The following is a 14,050-nucleotide window of genomic DNA, read 5'->3' as shown; positions in this document are numbered from 1 at the left end:
GTAGTCACCAGGACTGTGATTTCAAGGCTGACCGAAACAGCCTTTTCTGCGCATGTGCACAGCAAGGTATTTGTCGGATTCCACGGATTTGAGATCGACATTGGTCCGAAGGGTAATATAGGGCCGATCTCTGTGGGGACGAAATGCCAACCAAAAAAGCGAAAGTTGTACAGAAATATCGGCAAAACTATTAAGTCAAGTGGCGGTGTCTGGTGAAGTTTAAGAAGAGCGAACCACATTCATTTTGGTGATCAACTTGAGATCAGTGCAACAACAAAGCTAGTCAGTTACGAGTCACGTCGCGGCACGTGTCCCGAGGTTAGACGCATCATTAGTTTCAACAAAATGCAGTACAAAATGAACATGGAAACAAACAAAAACACGAAATTATGTTTGGCAAAATATGAGCCTCAGACCTGGGAACCCATACGATTTCGCCGTATTTCGTTCGCATGATTGTCGAGAATACGATCAGTTCGGTCAGTGGGGAAAAAAATACGACGAGAAAAATTCCTAGACTACTTTTCTTCACAAGCCCATCCCGAAGCCGATCCAGTATTTTGACACATGATTACTGTTTTGGTCAGTAAACATTGAAAAAAGCATTTGTTTTAAATGTATAGGTAAACTTAATTAACGGTGTGACGGACGCGTGTGAAGCATTTTTTAATCATGGATGTTCAAATGCTGTGTTTTGACTTACTTTGACTTATTCCTGTAGACTCCCTGTGGAGCATATAGGGCCGCAGCAACTCCTCGCCAACGCACCCGGTTCTGGGCAGCTCCTTTTCAAATGCTGTGTGGAGTAATCTAATTTTTTCTGAAAATACACCAAGTTTGTTTGAGAATACTCTAAGTGCAACACAGGGGTCCCCAGGTCTGAGTGTGGAAAAGTAGTGTCATGAGAAGACAGGTCTGCATTGTATATATACTTCTCATGTACAACTACAGTGAACCTTATTTGATGTCCCCTTAACTTACCCCCCGCGGGTTAGGGGGAAGGTTTTACCCCTCCCTGGTTCCCCCGCGGGTTAGGGGGAAGAATTTACCCGATGCTCCCCAGCATGTCGTAAGAGGTGACTAACGGATTCTGTTTCTCTTTTTACCCTTGTCAAGTGTTTCTTGTATAGAATTTAGTCAATTTTTGTAAAGATTTTTAAATAAAGAAAGAAAAAGACCCCCTAACTTACAACCCACACTATTTGTTCACAAATTCTGTTGAATTACCTCTACTTTAAAACTCTTGCTCGTTGCACACACAATTGTCTCAGTTTTAGGTGATCTTTAATGAGGGAATTGCACCGACTGCGTTTGGAGTAGAAATTCCTGCTTACAAGAAAAAAATAGGCGGTGAGCAAGGGAAACAACTCATGGTGGTTACGTAGTTTGTCTAAGTTCCGGAGTTGCGTCCCTTGAGTATTCTCCATCATCGCGCGCTAGTACAGTCCAGCTGCTGATTTTGAATATTTCAGCCGGTGAATTATCTTTCGGGAATTTTGCAATCATTGAAACTCGGCTTGGACCACGGATAGGAAATAAACGTCTGTTATAATACATTGTGGTAGTACATTCCTGCGTCGTTGAGTTTTGTGTGTGTGTGTTGGAGCGTGTTGGGGCCCGGTAGCTCAGTTGGTAGAGCACTGGACTTGTGATCGGAAGGTCGCAGGTTCGTATTCGGGCCGGGACGGACACGGGTCAACTTTATGTGCAGACCCAGAGACGGAAGCCATGTCCCACCCCCGTGTCATCACAATGGCACGTAAAAGACCTTGGTCATTCTGCCATAAGTGCAGGTGGCTGAATACACCTAAACACGCAGACACCTGGGTAGCGCGACTCCGTTGCTGCTAGCTTTCCACTGGGAGGAAGCGACCCAAATTTCCCAGCGATGGGACAATAAAGTAATGAAAATGAAAAATGAAATGAATGATTGAGTAGAAAAATGAGGAACAAAGCCTTTCCGCAGTGAGGGTTTCGCGTGAGTTAAACGAATAGAAGATATGGGTTATTCTCCAGAGCTGTGAACCAGTGTAAACTATGTTACGAAGTTGACATTTCTTCACTTGACTGAGACATTCTAGTCATACACATTGATATTATTGGTTTAAACACAATTTTATTCAAAATACATGACATGAAACAATTGACAAAAATGCAGCTAGGACACGAACTCAAGCAGATGCTTATTTGACGTGACCATAACAATGCTAAGTTACACAAGTTTTCATGATGGTGGACAACACAATTATTAACCAGAAGAATAAAATGTAGGAGGGGGGTACGGGGAACTTATGAAAACAGGAGGATTTACAGAGAGAAAAAAAAAAAATTGATACTATTAATAAGCACTGGTTCCATGTACGTCATTGGCCTGCAGTTAAAGAAGTAGAAATACTTGCAGATTTTATTTGTCTACGTTCAGTAAATTATCGTGAAAGGTTTAAAAAAATCATCAACTTCGTAACGTGTAAACCCAAGGTTTTAACATGGATTTGAATACTAAGAATTATAAAAAAAGAAAGAAAAAAAATTCTACTATATATAATGTTCTTTATTGCATATCTGTATCATATCATGAAGTATTTCAGCAAAAAGTAAACAGAATACATTTTAGTTTTAATTTATTATACGTTATAATAATTTAAATGACTAAAAATAAATGCATGGTTCACAGCTCGGGGAAATTACCCATAGTAAGTAAGCGGTGTTTCATAATCTTTGGAGTTTTCCCTCGTCACACCATCAGTATAGGGGTCCTGATTTGGCCTAAAATGGTCCGCTGGACCCATTAAGCAACAGTTAACAACAACCATCAGTATAACAGGGCCTCTCGCCTGTAATATAAATAATTATTATCTGTATGACATACAATGGAATGAGGCGTAAATATTAGGTGGAAGAAACAACAACAAAATCAATGTTTCGGATTTTTCGACCGACTTTATTATTTTCTCCCGACCCTTGAACTATCAAGTTTTTCACCCTTCAGAAAAAAACACATAAAACGAGTTACAAAACTCGATTTTGCAGACCAGAACCCAGGGCGTGGGTGCACGAGAAAGTTACCAACCGGATGGGAGCCAGCTGCGATGTTGGATTGGTTGAAATTGAGATTTGTTGTGATTTTAACGAATCAGACGCCGCGGTTTATTCTCTCCCGTTTGGGTGGCACCCACTTGCGGTTCGTGCGCCTCAGCACAGGACCCCCCCCCCCCCCCAACCCCTCTCCCCTGGACCCCCCAACCCCTCTCATCTGGACCCCACTGAACCCAGTTCAGTGAACTGATTTTTGGAAAGCAAAGAAAAGCAAATATCTATTCATTGTACAAGAGAATAAGCAAGCGGACCAAGACTGTATATGTTAAATGAATTCAAGCCTCATTGCACAGTAGCCTACACTATATTTCAGTGAAATATGTTCTGTTTTAAATCAAAGCTGCATACTGACGCAGTACACGAATAGAAGTTCGTTTGGTGGAAACATGATACCCACCCCAACCCGGCCCGTTTTACAGGTTTCGCTTTGAGCAAAAAGCGGTACAATGCGTGCATGTGTCGTTCTGTTACTCCTATTGATAGCATACTGTGTTTAATTTCTCTGCCCACTTTGTTTTATTTTACTTTATTTTTTCTGTCCCTGGTTGTGTGTGTGTGTCTGTGTGTGTGTGTGTGTGTGGTGTGTGTGTGTGTGTGTGTTTGTGTGTGTGTGTGTGTTCGCGTGTGTGTGTGTTTGTGCGTGTGTATGTGTGTGTTCGTGTGTGTGTGTGTGTGTGTGTCTGTCTGTCTGTGTGCGCGCGTGTGTGTGTGCTAATGTGTATGTCAGTGCGTGCATGCGTGCGTGAATGTGTGTGCTAGTGTGTGTGCGCGTGTGTTCGTTCGTGTGCGTGTGGTTTTTTTCTTCCTTTTTACATTTAGTCAAGTTTTGACTAAATGTTTTAACATAGAGGGGGGAATCGAGACGAGGGTCGTGGTGTATGTGTGTGTGTCTGTCTGTCTGTCTGTCTGTGTGTGTGTGTAGAGCGATTCAGACTAAACTACTGGACCGATCTTTATGAAATTTGACATGAGAGTTCCTGGGTATGATATCCTCAGACGTTTTTTTCATTTTTTTGATAAATGTCTTTGATGACGTCATATCCGGCTGTTCGTGAAAGTTGAGGCGGCACTGTCACGCTCTCATTTTTCAACCAAATTGGTTGAAATTTTGGTCAAGTAATCTCCGACGAAGCCCGGACTTCGGTATTGCATTTCAGCTTGGTGGCTTAAAAATTAATTAATGACTTTGGTCATTAAAAATCTGAAAGTTGTAAAAAAAATATTTTTTTTATAAAACGATCCAAATTTACGTTCATCTTATTCTCCATCATTTTCTGATTCCAAAAACATATAAATATATTATATTTGGATTAAAAACAAGCTCTGAAAATTAAAAATATAAAAATTATGATCAAAATTAAATTTTCGAAATCAATTTAAAAACACTTTCATCTTATTCCTTGTCCGTTCCTGATTCCAAAAACATATAGATATGATATGTTTGGATTGAAAACACGCTCAGAAAGTTAAAACAAAGAGAGGTACAGAAAAGCGTGCTATCCTTCTCAGCGCAACTACTACCCCGCTCTTCTTGTCAATTTCACTGCCTTTGCCATGAGCGGTGGACTGACGATGCTACGAGTATACGGTCTTGCTGCGTTGCATTGCGTTCAGTTTCATTCTGTGAGTTCGACAGCTACTTGACTAAATGTTGTATTTTCGCCTTACGCGACTTGTTTGTTCTCTTGTGTAACGCCCCCACAGAAGGGGGGAGCAAAATTGAAGAATTCTTAACAACACCTACCCCTGAAAAGACCCTCACACACAAAAGGTGGAATCCCATATAACGTGATGATGAATTATGAAATCTCTACGTTCTATTGTGTCTCTCGAGGGTATCGCCCTCGCCCTTAGAATTCTGGGCGAATTTATTAGCACCGTTCCTACCTGTACAATGCGGCCTCTGTTCCATGTTCTTTTCCTTACAGCACTCATCTTGACAAAAATTCAGCTATTTTTCTCATTGATTTCGGTACAGGTTAAGTTTTAAGCAGCAAAAATGAAATAAAATAATAATACAAATAAGCAGGTTTGAAAAAAATCGTACTTTGTGACAGGGTTTGGGGAAAAGCAGTATATGTGTCGAAACACTCTTTCCAGTTGCGCGCTAAAACCTTCAGCCTGTTGAAAGTTTACTGATTTATTTTTATTTTGAGGAGCGTTTTTAATTTTTTTTACATTTCTTTTTTTACTGTAAGTTCAAGTCTTATTACATATCGTTGTGTGCGGAATAAAACGTTTAAAAAGGTTACAGGGGTTAATCTATGTTTATCTGTGCGCACAATTCCACGGAAATTCAATATTTCTGAAGCTCGTATCCAACTAACCTAAGATCTGCTTGCCAAGTTTCCATTTACAAGCTGGAAATTTACAACATCCGGGAAGATCGGATGAGGCTGGGTGTTTGTGAATATTGTTTCGACCAATTTGAAATCCTTTGCTTGTACACATGGCGTGAAATGTTTGAAATGATTTTATAGATCCACAACACAGGTGAAGGGTGGTTTGGGTTATACACACACACACACACACACACACACACACACACACACACACACACACACACACACCCACCACACACACACACACACACACACAGACACACAGACACAGACACACACAGACACACACACAGACACACACACACACACACACAGACACACACACACACATACACACACACACACCCACACACACACACACACACACACACACACACACACACACTGTCATCTGGATTCCCAATCTACGTGTTGTTATCGATACATTTATACCGCTCTCCATTAAAACCAAAATGACGAACAAAATGTGTTGTATTGAAATTCCCAAATCTCTCCATTCACATCTGTGTATTGTGATGTAAATTAGTAAGATTCAATTATCCCGTCACTCGACTGGTCATGTTAAAAAAAAACCCACTTTCAGGCTATTCACTGTCTGGGAGGCTCGGGTGACTTGAAATCCTTCATCCATGATTAACGTGCATCACCTGGTTGCCTGTTTCGCATGCTGAGAGAAGTTACCAAGCATGCTGTGATGGGTACCTGAAGGCTCATAGAATACTATATACTGTTGTTTTGTGCATGACTGCCTGTATACACACGCACACACACACACGCACGCACACGCATGCACACACACACACACATACGTACTCGCACGCACGCACGCACGAACGCACGCACGCACACACACACACACACACACACACACATAAACACCACACACACACACATACATACACACGCACGCGCGCACGCATAAACACCCCCACCTCCCTCACACACACACACACACACACACACACACACACACACACACACACACACTATGTGACGAGTTTTTGTTTGCAAACTGTACATATTTACTAAACCAAGCTGGGTGACAAATAAAATTCCGCACCTATCTATAAACAAAATGAATTTAGTTATATGTCGCTTAACTGGCAAGAGCTGGTGGAGAGCTGAGGGGTACTGTGCTACACGGGACAGACGTGTATCGAAGTACCCCTCGACCACACGTAAAGTGCCAGTGTGAGTTAGACCAGGGTGCAATACACCCAACTATTACATATCGAGTTTACGAGCTGTGCGGATAGCATTTCAAGCACGCCTGATTGTCACGTGAGTTGCTTTTCTGTACCCTTACACAATCTTATCCTCTCATCAATTTTCAGGCTGTTTTCTTCGATTTGTATTTTGTACAAGAACATCAAAATGTATGTGCGAACGGATTAATCCGAGGCAAAATTCAAGGAAATCACACGAAAGTGTTGTTGTTAATATAGTTCTGGTCGACGTCCGGAATGATCAAGAAGCAGCCGAATGTAACAATAATTTTCCTGTTTTCTCTTTTCATCCTTCTCCCTGACTACGAATATGCTACTCTTTGTGAACGCCAAACATAGGCAAAGTAGAAAATATTTGCTTAGTTGCAAGATATTGATCTAAAGCCTTTAAACTTTAGTTGTGTGTTTTTCTATTTTATTAAAATATTTTAATGTGAACGCCGAACATAGGCAAAGTAGAACATATTTGCTTAGTTGCAAAATATTGATATAAAGCCTTTAAACTTTAGTTGTGTGTTTTTCGATTTTATTAAAATATTTTAATGTGAACGCCGAACATAGGCAAAGTAGAAAATATTTGCTTAGTTGCAAGATATTGATCTAAAGCCTTTAAACTTTAGTTGTGTGTTTTTCTATTAAAAATTTTTTTTAATTGTTCAAAATCGTCTATGCATAATTCTTCACAGTCGATGAATACTTTGTATTGTATGCGTTCTCGTTCTGAATTGTCAATCCATGTTTGCTTATCTGGGTTTTTTTTGTTTGGGAGGGGGTGTTTGTTTGTTTGTCTGTTTGTTGGCTTTCTTCGAGTAGGGGGGGAGGGGGGGTGGTGCGCTTTTGGGGATAACAAAAAAAATGTTTGACATAACTCGCACGTTCTTCCCACTAATTTAATACCCTGAAATAAAAACGCACAGCAACTTCTCCTGTTTTTGACACTGACAAATGGGACAGACTCCGCCATGGCTTCAGCATACATCACCATTGCAACGTTAACACGAGCTCTGTGGGTCATCTCTTTCTTGCTACTGACCACCGGTCATTCCGAGGAGACTCCCAGACTTCGCAGAGCCCTGTCTGTCCAGTCGGCTGGTGGCCATCTGGCGGAGAGAGTGGACACTTCAGAGGGCCGTGCTAGCAATGGTCGTTCTGAATTCCTGGATTCTCTGCTGGTAAAAAGGTAAGGGAGAGAGGATTGGGAGATGCGGAGGGCGAGAGAGAGAGAGAGAGAGAGAGAGAGAGAGAGAGAGAGAGAGAAAGAGAGAGAAAAAGACTCGGAGAGAGAGAGAAAGAGAGAGAGAGAGAGAAAGAACGAAAGAGAGAGAGAGAGAAAAAAAGAGAGAGAAAGAGAGAGAGAAAGAAAGAGAGAGAGAGAAAGAGAGAGAGAGAAAGAGAGAGAGAGAAAGAGAGAGAGAAAGAAAGAGAGAAAGAGAGAGCTAGAGGGGAAGGGGTGGATAGAGTGATGGACAGAGAGGGCGGGGGAGCGAGGGGGAGGATATGATGGGAGAGACGGAGGGTGAGAGAGAACGAGAGGAAGGAATGAGAGAGTTAGAGAGAGAAAGGAGTGAGTGGGGGAGATAGACAGATAGAACGACAGACAAGACACACACAGACAGAGAAAGACTTGTGAGTTTAGAGTCGTCTACACAATATCTTTGTTCTGGGTGAGACAACAGACACTCTTCAAAATGACCACAACCGTCGGTGAGTACAACGCACAACATAAAATTATAATTATGATCCATTATTATCTGTCGATCCCCCACAGGTCACGCGAGAGGAGGAGCAACGACAACAAAGCGGTCACCAGGTTCTCTGCAAGCGAGAGACTGGCCATTGTCCGGCTACATGAGCACTACAGGCAGTCAGTAAGGCCTCCTGCTTCTGACATGCTGACCATGGTAAATATACCCCCCCCCCCCCGCCCTCAAAGTAAGAAATTGCCCAACACACACACACATCCACACATCCACCCTATCCAGCCAACCACACCCCCTCCCCACACACACACACATAAACTACCACCCTAGTCTCCATTACCAGAATTTAATTTACAAACCAGACATTCAGCATCTCCTTCCTTCCTCTCTCAAATCCCAACCTTACCCCCTCCCCCCTCCCACATTCATCCCCCAGCCTCCCCGGTATCCCCTCTCTCGTATAACCTTCACCTTCATTTTTCAGAGCTGGGACGAGCAACTTGAAACAATGGCGAACAAGTTTGCATCCAAGTGCGCCTTTGAGCATAACCCCGACAGAGACAGTCAGACCTCGTTCAAGTCTGTTGGAGAGAATATCTACGCGCACTCAAGTGAGTGATTGGGTCCGGTTGTTATCACGACGTCTGTATCGCGATGAGGCAAACATACGATCGAGGTAATTAAAGTCAAACATAAACAAAAGAACTGACATGCGGACAAACACACAGACAGACGACAGACAGACAGACAAACACCTAGACCACATACGGACGCCAAAATACAGGAACAGACATACAGACGAGAGACGGTTATGTACGCACGCACACACGTACACACGTGCACACGTACACACATACACACACACACACACACGCACGCACGCACGCACGCACACACCCACACTCACACACACGCACGCACGGCACGCACGCACGCACGCACGCACACACACACACTCACACACACACACACACACACACACACACAAAGAAAGAGAGACAGTCTGCAGACAAACACATGAGTCTTGTTGGCTTGTTCTCTGGTTTGTTTCTGCGTTCGTTCGATCGCCGGAGAGAAAGTGGACATGTTTGGCTAATGAATGGTAAATGTAAGCACATCAGTCCCACTGCCTGTCTGTCTGTTTGTCTGTCTGAATGTCTCTCTGTCTCTTTCTCTCTGTTTGTCGGTCGGTCGGTCGGTCGGTCGGTCGGTTTGTGTGTCTGAGTGTCTGTCTGTCTGTCTAGACGTCTGTCTGCCTGTCTGTCGGTGTGTCGGTGTGTTTATGTGTGTGTGTGTGTGTGTGTGTGTGTGTGTGTGTGTGTGTGTGTGTGTGTGTGTGTGTGTGTGTGTGTCTGACTGTTTGTTGGTGTGTTCGCATGTCGGTCCATCTTTATGTCTGCTTGTCAATGTGTCAACTTGGTCTGTCGACGTCAAACCATATTTATTTAATCTTTATTGTATCAGGTTTTTACAACGAAAGCGCTGCGGTGGACTACTGGCACAGTGAGGAGAAAAACTACAACTACAACGCTCACAGTTGTACTGGTGTATGTGGCCACTACACACAGGTCTGTCTGTCTGTCTGTGTGTCTGTCTGTATGTGTGTCTGTCTCTCTGTCTGTATGTGTGTCTGTCTGTTTGTGTGTATGTGTGTCTGTTTCTGTGTCTGTCTGTCTGTTGTTTGTCTGTCTGTCCGTCTGTTGGAAAACCTACCTGTCTGAATGTTTGAACGTTCATTTGTGTGTTTTTACATTTAGTCAAGTTTTGACTAAATGTTTCAACACAGAGGGGGAATCGAGACGAGGGTCATGGTGTGTGTGTGTATGTGTGTGTGTGTGTGTGTGTGTGTGTGTGTGTGTGTGTGTGTGTGTGTGTGTGTGTGTGTGTGTGTGTGTGTGTGTGTGTGCGTGTGTGTGTGTAGAGCGATTCAGAGTAAACTACTGGACCGATCTTTATGAAATTTGACATGAGAGTTCCTGGGTATGATATCCCCGGACGTTTTTTTTCATTTTTTTGATAAATGTCTTTGATGACGTCATATCCGGCTTTTTGTAAAAGTTGAGGCGGCACTGTCACACCCTCATTTTTCAATCAAATTGATTGAAATTTTGGCCAAGCAATCTTCGACGAAGGCCGGACTTCGGTATTGCATTTCAGCTTGGTGGCTTAAAAATTAATTAATTAGTTTTTATAAAATTTACATTCATCTTATTCTTCATCATTTTCTGATTCCAAAAACATATAAATATGTTATATTTGGATTAAAAACAAGCTCTGAAAATTAAAAAAATTAAAAATTATGATCAAAATTAAATTTTCGAAATCAATTTAAAAACACTTCCATCTTATTCCTTGTCGGTTCCTGATTCCAAAAACATATAGATATGATATGTTTGGATTAAAAACACGCTCAGAAAGTTAAAACGAAGAGAGGTACAGTAAAGCGTGCTATGAAGCACAGCGCAACCGCTACCGCGCCAAACAGGCTCGTCACTTTCACTGCCTTTTGCACTAGCGGCGGACTACGTTCAATTTCATTCTGTGAGTTCCACAGCTTGACTAAATGTAGTAATTTCGCCTTACGCGACTTGTTCTTACTTACTTTCTGTCAAACTGTCGTGTGTGTGTGTGTTTGTTTGTGTGTGTGTACGTGTGTGTGTGTGTGTGTGTGTGTGTGTGTGTGTGTGTGTGTGTATGCGTGTGTGTGTGTGTGTGTGGGTGGGTGTGTGCGTGTATGTGTGTGTGCGTGTGTGTGCGTATGTGTGGGTGTGTGTGTGTGTGTGTGTGTGTGTCGCTTTTGCTCTGATTGTCTGTATCTCTCTCTCTCTCTCTCTCTCTCTCTCTCTCTCTGTCTCTGTCTCTCTGTCTCTTTCTCTCTCTCTCTCTCTCTCGTTCACTCACTCACTCGCTGTCTAATTATTTCTCCGCCTATCACTTTCTGTCTGTCTCTGTCTCTGTCTCCATCTCCGTCTCTCTCTGTCTCTGTCTCTCTCTCTCAAACTCTCTAAGTATGTCTGTCTGCGTCGGTGCTTTTTAAGTTGTACATGTATAAGGGTTTTCAGATGGTACGGGCCACGTCGAGGAAGATAGGGCCTGTTGCCATGTCTGTCTGTGTGTCTGTTTGTCCGTCTCTCTTTCTGTCCGTCCGTCCGTTCCCCTGTTCCTCCGTCCGTCTGTGTTGTTGCTGACCAAGCATTTTGGTTTTCAGGTGGTGTGGGCAACGTCAAACAAGATAGGGTGTGGACTACGCTACTGTGACCCTCTTGCGAAGGTTAACTTTGGCAAAGGCTATTTCATCGTGTGCAACTATGCCCCCTCGTAAGTTGTTTTGTTGATGGTAGCGGCGGCCATGATGCTAATGTTATGTGTTGTTGTTGTTCATGTTGAGTTTCTTGTTGTTGTTGTTGTTGTTGTTGTTGTTCTTGCTGTTGTTGGTGTTGTTGCTGCTGCTGCCGCTGTTGTTGTTGTTGTTGATTATAATTTTGTTGTTTTTGATGAGTTTGTTGTTGTTGCCGTTGTTGTTCATCATGAGTTTCTTGTTGCTGGTGTTATTGTAGCTGTTGTTGCTGTTGTGTGTTGTTGTTGTTGTTGTTGATGATGATTATAATTGTGCTGATGTTATTGTTTCCAATTACAAACCAAGAAATGAATAACATAGATTCAAGGAGAGGATCCCAGAGCCTAGCGGGAGGACGGTGTTTCTATTACTCCCCTCTTTGTCTTATTCTTTTCCTTCTTTTATTTTGAATTGCATTTGACAGGTAAAAAAAGAGCGCAATATCTAAAAGGAAAATAGAGCTACATATTAGTTTCAAACCAATGTTCAACTCAACTGCGAATTTACCATTGCAGAGAGACTTTTTGAAATAACATAATTATTTAGTCTGATCATAGTAATGTCGGATGTTTGGTGGCCATCTTAGAAGCATCGACATGAACAAACGATTTTCAACCTCATTTACTGCGCTTTCATTTCATGAGGATGAAGTTGGATTGTTCATGCTAATGCTTCGTTTTCTCTACACTTTGCTAATGAACGATCGCTTTTGTTCAGAGAAATGTACAAATGATTTTCAACCTCATTCAGTAGGCTTTCATTTCATGAGGATGAAGTTTGAAGTTGGTTCGTGTCAATGCTTCGATTTCGGTCAACTTTGCTGATAAACGATCGCTTTTGGTTTGTTTGCTTCATCGAAATGAACAAACGACGTTTAACCTCATTGGCTGCGCTTTCATTTGATGAGGATGAAGTTGGGTTGTTCATGTCAATGCTTGGCTCTCTATACACTTTGCTGATGAACGATTGTTTTTGGTTTATTTTCTTCATCGAAATCAACACACGATTTTCAACCTCATTGACGAGGTTTTCATTTCATTAAAATGAAGTTGGATTGTTCATGTCAATGCTTGGTTTAAGCGTGTTTTATTTATTTTTCGTTGTTACACGTTTCAGACAATAACAACGTCAAAACGTTAACAAGCAGACTGCTTATGGACACACTCTTAAAATGATAAGCAATACACATTCCGATTACAAAACATGGCGAACAATACTTTAATATTTCATTATTTTATGTCAATGCTTCGTTTTCTCTACACTTTGCTGATGATCGATCGCTTTTTTTTTTCTTCAGCGGGAACTTGCGTGGAATGAGACCATATCAGCAATCAACGGCGATAATCACGAGCACCAAGAAACCACGTGACACCGATGACACAGTTCCTGACAATGCGGGCTGTTCTGTTCGCCTTAGCATTCTTCTACTGGTTGTGACCGTTTATTTTCCCCTGAGTTGATAATCTCCTGTTTTGTATAATCAATGACCTGATTGTCCATTATATAAACTGGGTTCAGGTTTTGACTCATATAATATATTACTTCCGTGTATGCATTTGTGGAAACGGGATCCGGAAGGTGCACCGTCACAATGACGATTTGTCGTTGCAGAAACGCCGAAGCAGCAACTTTGTATTCGTCGAACTGTTATAAACAGCAGGCTACGCCGAGAAGAAACAGGATCTAACAGTCTGTCGTCCACTTTACAGACAAAAACAGAATGGCTAAACCGCTTTTTTTTATGTATATGTTGAAGCAGTTTGCATTTCTTTCTTGTTCTTGTATTTTTGTTTTGTTTTGCTTTTGCATGTAACCCCACGGGGTTTCTTGAATAAACTCTTTGCCTGGCCTGGCTGTCAATCGACAGGCTTCGGTGTAGATTGTACGACATGAGTCAGCACACAGCTCCGAAAGTTTCAAGACAAAGTTACTAAAATGCTTACCTTTTCTTATGCCTTTTTTTTCAAAATAAGAGCAACGCTACGGTTTGCAGCTCGGTGCAAAGATGCCGGGGTCAGTTGTTTATATGTGATCGTATAGACTCTGCTCTGCTTTGTGTCCATTTTGGGTTAAAATCGGATCGATGATTCAGTATATAAGTTCATTTAAATTGAGCAACTTATCTTATTTGTGACCCTCCACCACGGAATGAGTCGCATGTCACCTTTGCATGATTTTTATGTTTTTACATTTTCATAAAGAGTGTGTTATGCTCTATCCAGTTGTGAAAACCGTTTTAGAAAAGAGCAAAAACTGTTTGAGTTATAAGCCTGTGACTAAGGTGACCCTCACACTGTTACCAGACACTCCCCGGACTTATATTAAGCCAAGGGCAGAACCGCGCGAGGT

The 14,050-nt window shown here is 42.1% G+C and overlaps 1 protein-coding gene across 2 annotated transcripts; it reads left to right on the top strand.

Moving 5' to 3' along the window:
• The first annotated feature begins 6,672 nt into the window (after positions 1–6,672).
• LOC138947417 (GLIPR1-like protein 1) lies at positions 6,673–13,663 on the top strand. 2 transcript variants are annotated; one of them, XM_070318884.1, is made up of 7 exons: positions 6,673–6,719; positions 7,582–7,844; positions 8,433–8,565; positions 8,849–8,975; positions 9,829–9,932; positions 11,573–11,682; positions 12,999–13,663. In XM_070318884.1, exons 2-7 carry the CDS (start codon positions 7,627–7,629, stop codon positions 13,159–13,161), a joined length of 855 nt encoding a protein of 284 aa, XP_070174985.1. In that variant the 5' UTR covers positions 6,673–6,719; positions 7,582–7,626; the 3' UTR covers positions 13,162–13,663. The 2 variants fall into 2 exon arrangements, with proteins under 2 accessions (XP_070174985.1, XP_070174986.1); XM_070318885.1 differs by having other exon boundaries at positions 6,679–6,719; positions 7,619–7,844.
• The last annotated feature ends 387 nt before the right edge of the window (positions 13,664–14,050 follow it).

This window comes from Littorina saxatilis, linkage group LG14 (assembly GCF_037325665.1).
Source record: "Littorina saxatilis isolate snail1 linkage group LG14, US_GU_Lsax_2.0, whole genome shotgun sequence".
Lineage (NCBI taxonomy): Eukaryota > Metazoa > Mollusca > Gastropoda > Littorinimorpha > Littorinidae > Littorina > Littorina saxatilis.
The sequence above is the reverse complement of the archived record's forward strand: the minus strand, read 5'-3'. Positions and strand labels throughout refer to the sequence as shown.

Coding starts and splice junctions, on each gene's coding strand:
- LOC138947417 (XM_070318884.1), top strand. CDS start 7,627: ATGGCTTCAGCATACATCACCATTGCAACGTTAACACGAGCTCTGTGG. Junction 7,845..8,432: donor GATTCTCTGCTGGTAAAAAG/GTAAGGGAGAGA, acceptor GATCCCCCACAG/GTCACGCGAGAGGAGGAGCA. Junction 8,976..9,828: donor GAATATCTACGCGCACTCAA/GTGAGTGATTGG, acceptor TTATTGTATCAG/GTTTTTACAACGAAAGCGCT.